This window comes from Poecile atricapillus, chromosome 3, assembly GCF_030490865.1.
Source record: "Poecile atricapillus isolate bPoeAtr1 chromosome 3, bPoeAtr1.hap1, whole genome shotgun sequence".
In the NCBI taxonomy this organism is placed as follows: Eukaryota; Metazoa; Chordata; class Aves; order Passeriformes; family Paridae; genus Poecile; species Poecile atricapillus.
The window spans coordinates 78,902,679-78,915,418 of record NC_081251.1 but is presented as its reverse complement, the minus strand read 5'-3'; the positions used below and the strand labels follow the sequence as shown (position 1 = coordinate 78,915,418).

Here is a 12,740-nt window from a genome sequence, read left to right as displayed (position 1 = left end):
GTTGGGGAGGGGTTTTATCAACCATTCTCTTGACTGGTGATAAATCCAGCTTTTGGTTAGACCCAGAGAGTTCCTTGAGTTCCTAGTGGACCCTTAGGCTAAACACAGAAAAACATTTCCATCCAGAAGAGGGGAAAACAACTCTTTTCTTCAAATGGGAATGCAATATATGAAAATATGTCCAAATTTAATTTAAAAACCTAGCATTGAATGGTGTGAAGTGCATGTTCGCCTCTGTATGTAAATGTTAAGGTTTGGAAAACTTTTTTTTAAAGTACTTTGCATACTCTGAACAAGTCTGTGTGAAGAAATTACCGTTTTACTTTACAAGTACCCCTTCTGAAATTGAAGCTGAATAACAGGAGTTAAGTTAGCTTCTATACTCATAGGCCTTGGATTAGCATTCAAGCAGATAGTACTTGGATGTGAGGTCAAAGGTAGGTGGGATTTTAGAATTAGTGAGGAATAACTCCGTTGTCCTAACTTTAGGTCAAGTAAGGTCAAGCAAGGATGTGTTGTTCAACCAACAGTGTTGTTGCTGCTTTCATTTTTTTGCAGCATATTTAAGAAGATACCTAATAAGAATTTTTTTTTTAAATTTTGAAACACGTTGAAGTACTTCTAGTTTTTAAAAAGAATTGAGACCTTCATGTAAATGAGCCTGTGTTCACACGTGTGACCCTAATAGCTGCAGCTTGGAGAACTGACAACACAAAGAGGTTGCAGTTGGTTATAAATGGATAAGATGTATGACAACTGTCTAAAGACTGAAATCTGGTTTTTGTGTCCAGCTGGTTTACTTAAAATACGGCATGGTGAAAAATTTAAGCATATAGTTGAGAAATACCTTTTGGGTAATCAGCATCCACCTGAAACTGTGATCCAAAAGAATCTTCCAAGTTCAGCATGGAGTGTTTCAAAGCAGCTTCTATAATAGTAAATCATAAAAGTGCAAAATGTTTTATGAACCAGTGATAAAAAAAGGGAAAATGACTGGCAGACTGTGTATTGATATGATTTTCTGTCTTTTACAGGTCCCTGTTTAACTGGTCTATGTCTCTTCCCTGCAACATGGTTTTGAAGAAAGCTGTTGATAGTTTGCTTTGTTCCATGTGCCACATCCACCCAAATTATTTTTCTTTACTGATGGGATGGATGGGTATCACTCCTCCTCCAATGCAGTGTCAGCACAGACTGTCTATGACCGATGACAGCAAAAAGCAGGACCTTAGTTCATCTTTGACAGATGACTCTAAAAATGCACAAGCCCCTCTTGCACTTACAGAATCCCACCTGGCTACTCTTGCTGCCTCATCTCAGTCTCCTGAAGCTATCAAGCAGTTACTGGACTCAGGTTTGCCTTCACTGCTTGTAAGAAGTCTTGCTAGTTTTTGCTTTAACCATACTTCTAGCTCTGACTGCACTGCACAATCAATGGATATCACCCAGGACAGGCTCAGGAGGCACCATGTTCCACAGCACTTTAATAAAATGCCCATCACGGCAGACCTGGTTGCTCCTGTTCTCAGGTTTCTGACAGAAGTTGGCAACAGCCACATGATGAAGGATTGGTTGGGTGGCTCTGAAGTCAATCCATTGTGGACAGCACTTTTATTCCTGTTGTGCCATTCTGGTGCTACCTCTGGAGGACACAATATGACAGCACAACAGACCAGTGCAAGATCCAGCTTGCTTTCTTCAACTGTAACCACAGGATTGACCACTCAGCAGCGGACAGCAATTGAAAATGCAACAGTTGCTTTCTTTCTACAGTGCATCTCTTGCCATCCTAATAACCAGAGACTTATGGCACAGGTGAGAGAGAAAATTAATGTTTTTTGGGGTTTTGTAAGCTGTCTTTGACTGGAAAAAATTTATATTAAAATTGTAAGCTTGTTGGTCTGAGCCTGAAACATATAAAAATGTTTTGGCATGACTGTTCAGTCCTGTGTATAGATTTATATGCCTCTTGGCTTGGAGAAATAAACTTGAGACTGAACTCCAAAGACTGTTTAATTGGATAGGGCTAAACTTTTGTGAAATGGAATTTGAACAGCAAGCTTCATACACATATTTAATATTAGTAACCTGAAGAGATTTCCTGGGAAGTTTGCTTGTTCAACCTGTGTCTAAGGAAATACAAGGTATTGCAGAATATGGCTTTTCATTTGGCATTTTAGAGCAGGTTCAGCGATCTTTGTCACATTCATTAACCTTGCAGACCTAGCTGAATACAAATATATTGAAAAAATAGTTTTTCAGCATTAAAAATGATGATGCTCTAGGAAGAAGTAGACTTCAGTAAAAATTTGAGACAGTTCTCTGTTAATGGCTGGGAGTAAAAGTGCATTATGCTGTGGGAAGGAAATGTTTGCTTTAGGGATTCAGAAGCAGTTTTTATAGCTACTTCATTTTCAGTTTTTTATCTTTTTGAGAAACCTACATGTTTACAATAGTTTTGATGCTGTAGTCAGTGTTTTAAACTTTCATATTAAGGGCCTTATTTGCTGCAGGCATTTTCTTCAGTGGTGCTCATTTCTGAGCTGGTTTCTGTGACCACTGGAAGTGGATCTTGGGCACTGCCTACTATGGCTGTGCAGAGTTATATTTTAAAGACCTAGACAGAAATATTTTAAATCTGATATCAATTTTGCATTCTCAGGTTCTCTGTGAATTGTTCCAGTCCTCTCCTCAGCGTGGGAACCTCCCAACCTCTGGAAATATTTCAGGATTTATTAGGAGGCTTTTTTTGCAGCTGATGCTAGAGGATGAGAAAGTGACTTTGTTTCTTCAGTCACCTTGTCCAGTAAGAAATTTTGATACCATATGGTAAACATGGAATGTTTGTTGGAAGCATACTGCTTCTGAAGGATCTGACAACTGAAATTTATCTTACTGAAGGCTTTTTAATAGTACCCTTACACACTAGCAATAATATAGATACAATATCTGTCCAGTAGTCCTTAGCAGTTTCATTAAGTATCAGTAATAGTCAAAATTGGCAGACATCCTTCAGCACTTAGCCAGAATGCCATGAATAAATTGAGTGACAAATATATGAAATAATTTCTAAAGCAGATGTATGCTTTATGGTTCCACATGCTTCACTGGAACAGAATTACAATTGATGTCTGAAGTGCTCTCCATTGAAGGCTGTGACTAAAAAAATAGGGTAAAATGACAAGTTTCTTTAAAAGATCTGATACTCCCATCCAGGAAAAAGTATTTGCTGCTTTGGTTTCTGCATCTCAGAAATTAAGTAATACAGGAGATACATGAGAGGGAAACTGGATTGAGCTGTATAAAATGGAAAAGGAGACACAAATACAGTTTTAGCACAAACATTTAAATGTTTTAACATGCTAAATAATTGTTAACTGATCCAAGAGTAATGTGAAGGTAACATCAATTTTCTGTTAATTCTTTTACATACAACAGATTTTTACAGAAAGCTGTCACTAGATATCTAAAAGCAGAAAAAATGCCTTGACCTCCTCATAATGAATTTTCTTCTATTAAAAACACTGGGAAATTGTGTTCTTGCTGAGATGATACCTCCTATAACATGCAAAAAGAAACCTTAAAAATGATGTGGATGTACACAGGATATAGAGGATAACATGATATAATTCTAGAATATCCAAGAACATAGGCATTTCAAAGATTGGCTCCCCTTTTATATCTTATAAGATTAAATTCTTACCAAAACTGTTCTTCAGAAGCTCAGTTCTGGTTGTCAGCAAATACAATTTATTTTTTTTATTGCATTGCACAACAATAAATTGGTTCTCTAAGTGCATATTAGTAAAGAGGTCTTCAGGGCTGTTATGTTATGGTAAAATATTTGCAATGTTTTAACTAATAGTGACTTAGTTACCTGTCATAATAACAAAAAGTAGATATCAAGTCTAGAATAAACTTCCTCCTCAAGTCAGAACAACAGAGAAACATCATCATCCTTCTCTACTCAAAGTATATTGCTATTTTTCGATATTTGGTTTCAGAGTGAGGTTTTCATTTCCTGAATAATTGCAAGTCTCAGGCACGCAATTTTTCTCTCATATTACAGCTATGTAAAATAATTGGGATTTTTAAAGCAAAGATGATATCCTACTGTTTCTGGTCCTAAAAATATTGCAAGCTTTCAAAACAAATTATTTTGAGTTAAATAACTAAGCATGTCCTAATTTGATGTATTTTTACTGTATACCTCCAAAGTTGAAGGATATGTCAGTTTTCTTTTTTAGCACACTAAGAATTTAGCTTTATCTAGGTGATGTGGCTTTATAAGAACATAGTGGTTGAAGTTATTTCTCAGTGTTAAATTCATAATTAATGTTGACTGGTTTTTCCTTTCAGCTGTACAAAGGTAGAATTAATGCTACTAGTCATGTAATTCAACATCCAATGTATGGAGCTGGACACAAATTTCGTACTCTTCACTTGCCTGTCTCAACAACTCTAGCAGAGGTTCTTGATCGTGTGTCAGGCAAGTTTGCAATAATTCATGGGGGTTTTTTGCTTTTTTTTGTTAAATGCAGATTTAAAAAAAAAAATCTTATATTGTTTGTTTGACCATACAAATGATACTGTGAATAGCAGTCTTTAAAATACATTGTCTTTCATCCATTCATTAAATTTCTCCAAATTCTGTCAGTTAAATATCCTGGAACTTAGTGATCCATCTTAAGGTGGAGATGTATGTCCTGTGAAAAAGACCTTGATAAAGGCTTCATCTAATTTCTGTGGTTATACATTTCTCTGCTATATAAATATTTGCATTCACTTACTAAATGGAAAATGAGAAGTGTCATTTACTTTAATTTATTTGTTTGCTTTTTACATTTCAGTACTTTCAGTTATACTACTTGAATATACACTGAGAGATAAACCTCTCTGTAGGGAGCTCTGTTGATCAGGCTTTCACAGACCATAATATGGATTTTGACACCTGAATGATGGACATCTTAATCTTAAAATTAATCCCTTTAATAAATAAACACTTTTCATTTTAGTGTTTATTTAACACTTCAGGAAACAGAATTGTATGTAAAAGATTAGGGTTAATATTTTTTTTTTAATTTAGTTAAAGAGTAGAATTCATACTGAGGATGTCATGTTCATGCCAGAGCGCTCTAGGTAAAACCAGGCAAGATGCAAGTTGATTGTCCTCTAGTAATAAATAGAGCAAAAATTATTTGGACATGTTAAATGAAAAATCAGTTTTATACATGTCTGGTTAAAAAAAATTAAACAAATCCAGGACTACTTCTTTATTCTTCAAATGTGGTTCTCGATAATACCAAACAAAAGTCAGATCTTTAGTTCAATTATTTTTTTGCCATATGGGAGATATATGTACTTAGTTGCCCTTTCATCTGACTAGGTATGTATGCTCCTATATGTAGGTTTCCTTGAATGTGTACTTTTTTGGAACTCATTGTAGGTCCGCTTTCAGTTTATGAGACAGGTCTTCATGCAGTTAAAAGCAACTATTGCTTTTTTATATCTCTGGAAAACTTTTACCTTGAAATTACTAATGAATTTGTTGGGACAATAAATGTTACCTAACAAGCTGACATGAGTACTAAAACGTTATTTGGGAGAGAGTACTAGATAGGACAAGATGTGTTTTAGGATTTTAATAGAAAAATAACCATTCCTAGCTAAATGCTTGTATCTTATTTATCAAGGAATAGTTTACTATTTCTGATAGAATTCTATATTTATTTACTGTCCAGAGAGTCATGTGTGAAATGTGACTAAGGTTTTTCTGACCACAAACTGCGCAAGGATCTCATTACTGTAATGGGTGGGGTGGTCACTTCATACAAGGTAGGGATCAGTTATTGAGCAGTGACATAAACTGTACTGAGTAGCTGCCTTGGTGGTGTGTTGTTGTCAGCTTGAGAGCCAGTGCTGATAAGGACTGGAGGGGAGAATGTGATGATGTGGTAAATTGTAATGTCTGTAACTGAAAATGGTCAAGTGCTGACTTTATAGGGCACCATTACTTTAGGGTTTGCTACAGGATTGTTATGCCTTGTCTTTGTGGTTCTTGTATGGCATTCCATAAGGTCCGTGGTTAGGACAGAGTAAAGAAGGCTTGAAATGAGGAGCAAGCTGTGTGTTTTGGGTGAGAGAGAGAAGGGACGGACAGGGGTAGAAATAGGAATAGGAAGTTGTGAAGATCCTGTGTCAGAATCTGTCCCCTTGGTTCTTTTTTCTTAACTGCTGTTAATGTCTCAAAATAACAATTTCATACTTCTGCATAAATAAATCACAAGAACTATATTAGTGTTTTATTTTTCCCCCCAGCTTTTAAAAAACAGAGGGGGTGAAAGCGGTCCTAAAATCATTGATACATCTGCCGCTTGCATCCCTTCACCATAGGAAGAAAATGTGCAGTACACAGCAAATAAGATTACCTGGATGAGTACCAGTTGTTTTGTATTTCATGCACCTTAGTATTGAGTTACTGCTTGAGTCAGAAGAACTGAACAACAAATCTGGGTATCGCCTGAGTAGTTAAAATACTGTTGCTTAACCTTCTTTAATAATTTTATTAATGCCCTTTAAATTCCCCAGCAGTAAGTGGACATTGATTCCATGGGACAAAACTATACCAACTCAGAAATTTCATAATAATAATAATAGTAGTAGTAATAATGATGATTTTTTTTAAGAAAGCCAAAAACATCCACAGTCTAATAGATAAATTCGTACGTGTTTGTATTTGTACATGTGCATACATATGTATGTGTGTGTATGTGTGTGAATGTTGAGTCCTAAGTGGCAGTAGTTTCACTCTGTGTATTTTTTTAGTCTCCACTGCTGTCTAACACAGACATAACTAATATCTTCAGGCACAAATGGCAGTATATTTCCAAGCAGCCAAACCACATCCCTTTCAGGACCTCACCCACTGCTGACACACAGTTAAAGGTAGCTGGATGGTACTTCTAGGTCTTGAGTCTAGTTAAACCTTAAAGCTGCTGTGGCTATGTGGAAACAAGTTACTACTCAGAAGCAATTAGAGAATTACTTGGCCTATTTTGTGCCAGTGTTGTACCATACAGGGTATGAAATCATCTGTTGTCACCAATCATCAGTGATTTAATAAATTAGATAAGTTACTAATAGTTGTGATCTACACTAATGATTGAACAAAAATGGTTGAACTGCAGTAATCCAATATTCTCTTAAGCAAACAGCTCAAGATTTGGTTGTGTGATGTGCTTTAGGCATCTTCCAATTTCAAAGGAAGAGAATTTAACAGTTCTAAATTGGATCAGTATGTGAGGAGAGATACCCAGACCAAAATACAAGAGCCTAATTAAATAAATCTGCAGCTGTCCTTAAAAAAAAAAAGTTTTGGAATTTCTTTTCTTGTTGGATTTTTTTTGCTGGGGTTTTTTTTTTTCAAGATTTTTTATGGGTTTTCTGGTTCATTGGGTTTGGGTTTCAATAGGGATTTTTTGCTTATCTCATTTTTTGGTGATTGCAGGGGTTTAGTGGGTTTTTTAATGTGAAAACACTTGACTCATCAAGTAATGGTTTTAAACTGTTTAAGTGGCCAGAGAGCAGAGTTTTGGGGGAAGAAGGGGACAGAATTACCATAATACCTCAATTCATAGGTATTGACAAGACTATTTCAGTCTGTGTTGGCACTTAGAGACACTGCAATAGTTGAGAATAGCCTTGCTAACAGCTTAGAAGCTAATAAAATCAACTTAGTGTCTTGAAATGCTTTTCTTCCTCTCTTAATTTGTCCTTGTCCCCTCCATCCCCATATAGATACACCCAGCATTACAGCTAAGCTAATTAATGAACAGAAGGAGGATAAAGAAAAAAAGAACTATGAAGAGAAAGAAAAAGTTAAAGCAGAAAATGGATTTCAGGACAATTACAGCGTTGTTGTTGCTTCTGGTATGTCTTTTTCTTCTATATTTTATAAAATGGATCTTTCTGGTGTTAAAAGTGTGTGGAGAAGAAAATGTCTACTAATAATTTTATTACTAATGAATAGTGGTTAGAAAGATTGTCGTACCCAGTACTACAATTGTAATGTAACTGATTGTTACGCAGCAAAGATTGATTCCTGGTGAAACAGCTGCCTCTAGTAGATTATACTTTGACAAATTTGTCAAATATATGTACACCTAAATATATGTGTGTGTGATATCTTCATGGATGCTGTTGCTAGGGTATTTTACAGCATTTTTTAATGACACCCCTGGAGCTTGGAGGGTATTATTGCTTCTACCTTTTTCAGTAGCTGGTGCAACAGAGTTTAATCACCTCTCTTCCCAAATTATGCTTTGGAAATAAAAGGTATCCACATACTTTTCCTAACAACTAGCAGTACTCCGCTAAAAGCTGTCAGATGGAGATGTCGGCATAAAATCACATTATTCCACTTGGAAGCAACAAATACTGGAGTTTCTTTCAAAGCATTCAGTTTATATAAACTAATGAGTGGAACCTTCAGCGGTCTTTCATGTAAGCCCTTTTCCTACAGACATGTTGTTGGAGGATATAGATTGAACATAGTAATTTTGCAGTGGTACACAAATGTTATAGTTCAGATGATGGCTGTAGAAGTCTTTCAGTCTGGAGTTGATTAATGAACTTCAGACTACTCCCTTCCTATCTAGCTTTCTGCCATTGTTGAGGTACCTCGAGTTCTTTCATACTTGATGAAGCATGAAGCAGAGATGCTGATTTCCTTTGACTTTTGACACCAATATTTCTTAAGCTTTTTATTTCAGGTTTTTAGATGTAGATGTAACAATGCAAATGTTGAATAGGGCAGCAGTTTTACTGAACTTGGTATACATTTAAAACAACATAGCTATGTTAATTACACCATCTTTATCTGACAAGATATTTACAGTAGCTGCCACTTAAACAAGTTAAACATGTTTTAGTAGTATCTAAAATATTAATAGGTCCAAGCAAAGGGTTAAAACACAAATAAATCTAGAAAGAAATATATGCCAAGCTTGAAGATTGGGCATAGCATTGTCAGCCATGTCATTCCAGTTGCATTGCTCATCCTACTGCCTGATATATCCCATTCTCTATTAAGAAGAAAGAGATTTCAGTTTTTTCTGATGTTTTTTTCCAATTTTATCCAATTCAGTAAGAGTTTGAATGAACTTATCTCATTTGCATTTGTTTTTGATTACCTGTTTGTCAAATATTTTCTTCTTTTGCCATTAATTTTTCGTATACTCTGAGGATTTTTTGGTGTCCTCAGAATCTCAAGAAGTTAAAAGTATTTAACTTCTTACCTATGGGTAAAATTAATAGAGGGAGAAGATGGTATTTGCAGTCTGATCTTCCTGTAGCAAGCTAGTTTAGTGTACTGACGTTATTGGACAATGTGTTGCGCATTAGAGCTGTTTCTAATTACCAGCTGAAACCAGAGTGTATTACAGCATTAGAAGTGCGGATATTGTTAGTTTTGTGGCAGCTCATGGACAATCGTGAATTAGTAATTGCCTTTGTATCTTGACCTGCTGGCTTTTTACCTTGGTCTGTCACCTGCACAGAAGGATACATGATTGCAGTATAATTTTGTTGTACATAAAGTCACCTGAAGCTGTCCTAAGATAAGGCAGTCTTGCCTTATCAGTCTAACAGTAAGGTTTTATGTAGCTATTCTACCTCCTAATTTTCATGTAGTGCTTACTTCAAATGTTTTAGGCCAGGGAACTTGAAAAGCACATATAGACACCTTTTGTCACATGTGGTACTGTCAGTACTGCAGCTAAAGTCACCTTTGTAGGCCAGACAAGTGGTTATTATCTATAATCTGTGCTGAAATGTGTGTCAGTATGGAAAATTTCTCCTTTCTTGCTTTCAGGTGAAAAGACAGCCTAAAAAACTTCTGCTGTAGGGCCCATTGTGAGACACTCTCTTTAATGAGAGCAGAATCAGAATAGCTTTTTCTTTTTTTATGTGTGCTATCATCTAGTTATGGTTTGATTTATGTTTGGGGCTTAGGAGAATGCACAGCCTTTTAACTAAAAATATTTCTATTATATCCAAATATGTTTTATAAATAAATGTTATTCTGGTATTTAATTAGCCAGTGAGGTAAAGTTCTTACAGTTTTCTATCATTGAAGATACATTTTGAGTATGTTGTGTCTTGGCTAACTGTAGGTATTAAATACTAGAACATCTTAAAATTTTTTACTTCTGTACTAGGTTTGAAATCTCAGTCAAAAAGAGCTGTTTCATCCACTCCTCCACGTCCACCATCAAGGCGAGGAAGAGTGATGGCAGATAAAGTTGGTACTTCTTCCTCAGGAGGAGAATCTTCCAGCAAGACCATTAGTGTTCCAGTCTTTCATCTATACCATAAACTACTACCAGGTAACTTTAATAACACATTTTAAACAACAAAATTACAGTCTTTTCAGTGGCTGTTATGTGATCAGGAAGTTATTACAGCTGTAGTGGGCATTAGCATCTTGGAAGTGTGGTGCCCTTCTGGGCTGGTAAACAACTTTCAACTGGAAAGAATTATAACATCAGCAACTGCTGATGTAGCGTTGTAGCATCATAGCAGCTCGAAAAAGCGGCAGATAGGTTGATCTCCCTTGTTCCTAAAAAACTTTCTCAAAACACTTCCACTTTCACTCACAAATAAAAGCAGGGTGGGTTTGAAAGGTGACTTAGGTTTTCTTCCACATGGATGGCAGAACTGAACTGGTACCAGTGCACCAGTTTAGAGGCTTTCCTCTGGCAATTATCATATTAATTATTATATATAAGGATCATATACTTGGATTAAAATATCTAAAATTGATGAGCATAATGTGGTGGGATGAGTCCTGTGGTTGGTATGATGATGGATGGTTACAGGCTCTTCTAAAGGGTAAGCAGATCAGGCACAGCATCGCCACCAGGCCAGGGAGGGGATTGTCTCAATCTGTTCTGCACTGGGGCAGCCTCACCTCAAGTTCTGGGGGCAGTTTTGGGTGACACAATGTAAGGACATAAAGCTATTAAAGCTAGTCCAGAAGAGATCAATTAAGAGAGTGAAGGGCCATGAGGGGAAGCCATATGAAGGATGGCTGAGGTCTCTTGGTCAGCCTGGAGTATACTGAGGGGAGACCTCCTTGCAGCATTAACAACTTCCTCATGAGGGGAAGTGGAGCAGGCACTGATCTCTTCTCTCTGGTGATCAGTGACAGGACCTGAGCCAATGGCCTGAAGTTGTGTCAGGATGGGTTTAGGTTGGATATTCGAAAAAGGGTCTTCACCCAGAGGGTGACTGGGCCCTGGATCAGGCTCCCCAGGGAGGTGGTCACAGTGCCAAGCCTGACAGTTCAAGAAGTGTTAGGAAAACGCTCTGAGGCACATGGTGTGACTCTTGGGGCTGTCTTGTGTAGGGCCAAGAGCTGGGCTTTGTTCCTTGTGAGTCCCTTCCAACACAGGATAATCTATGATACTGCTATTTTAGAGATGGGATTGAAAGCTAGTGCCTGTTTTCAGTATGTAGCTGGTAAAGGTTGACTGTCTTGTGACAGTCGTGTAAACCATTCTGTATTTGTGATCTGGTCATGTGCTGCACAGCAGACAGCTGTTACCAAATAATAAGCCATGTGAAGAAAATCAATGATGGGGAAAAAAGAGCAGAAAACTTACTTGAACAACAGCAAGGCTTTTTGTTTTTCTTAAGAGACAATCTTCAATTGAAGAAACAGGTTGTTACTAAAGAACTCTTAGATGTTGTTTTACATGATTAAATACAGTCAAAATGAAATGGACGTAATCCAACTCTAAAATATTTCATGTGTAAATCTGTTATCAGGCAAAATTTTTCTGCCTTGAGATTAGCTTGTAATTTCAGGGAAGAACATATTTGCAATCAACCAAGTGGCCAAAATCTGAATTAGAGTAATCAGTTTGGACTGTATTGCATATGCATTTCAAGTCTACATTGCTGTGGAGAAAAGTAGTCCTGGCAGTGCTCTTCTATTTTTTTATTATTTTTTTTCTCTGCTGAGTTTTGCTGTCCTGACACAGGAGTTGTGAGTTAGGCTTGAGGTTAGTAGGCCTGAGAAAGAATTGCCAGTTTCTTTGTTTTCCACTTTTTTCAATACCACCCATTTTACCTTCTGGAGACACATACCTTTATGCTCCCACAGTTCAAGGGTGATGCATAGGTGGTGTTTAATATAGGGGGACAGCCAGTACCCACTTAAAATGCACATCAAATTACAGCCTTAGCCATTTGTTAAATGTGCCAAGTGCTTGTGCCCTAGCAAGGAGCAGTCTTAGGGAATGTTGGCATAGATCTTTTTGATGATTGGTTCCAAACTAATGGGGCCCCTTTTCCCAAGAGAGCAAATGGTAAAATTAAGGCCTTAGTTTGGAGCCAGATGATATTTAGTCTACTTGGTACCTGTGGTGCAAGTAACGAACAGCACCTGGATTCATATGTTAAAATAACCCAATCAGAACTCTCCTCTCTGACTTGATGCCATTGTTGTCTAGGTCAGCCATTACCAGCTGAAATGACACTTGCCCAGCTTCTGACTCTGCTGTATGACCGCAAACTCCCTCAAGGATACCGATCAATCGATTTGACAGTTAAACTTGGTTCCAAAGTAATCTCAGATCCAAGCTTATCAAAAACAGACTCATTTAAACGTCTTCACACAGAAAAAGGTGAGTGTTCTTATTTTTTTGGTATACTCATTTTAAAAATATTTTTTTTTG

At 36.9% G+C, this 12,740-nt stretch overlaps 1 protein-coding gene across 3 annotated transcripts in view; it reads left to right on the top strand.

The window, feature by feature from the left end:
- The window catches only part of BIRC6 (baculoviral IAP repeat containing 6), a 174,208-nt gene that overhangs the window by 96,417 nt on the left and 65,051 nt on the right, over positions 1-12,740 (top strand). For all 3 annotated transcript variants that reach the window (XM_058834201.1, XM_058834202.1, XM_058834203.1), the window contains 6 exons: positions 1,035-1,815; positions 2,663-2,806; positions 4,360-4,489; positions 7,798-7,929; positions 10,218-10,385; positions 12,516-12,689. In XM_058834201.1, the coding sequence (XP_058690184.1) occupies positions 1,035-1,815; positions 2,663-2,806; positions 4,360-4,489; positions 7,798-7,929; positions 10,218-10,385; positions 12,516-12,689 (1,529 nt within the window). The remainder of the gene's footprint in view (positions 1-1,034; positions 1,816-2,662; positions 2,807-4,359; positions 4,490-7,797; positions 7,930-10,217; positions 10,386-12,515; positions 12,690-12,740) is intronic.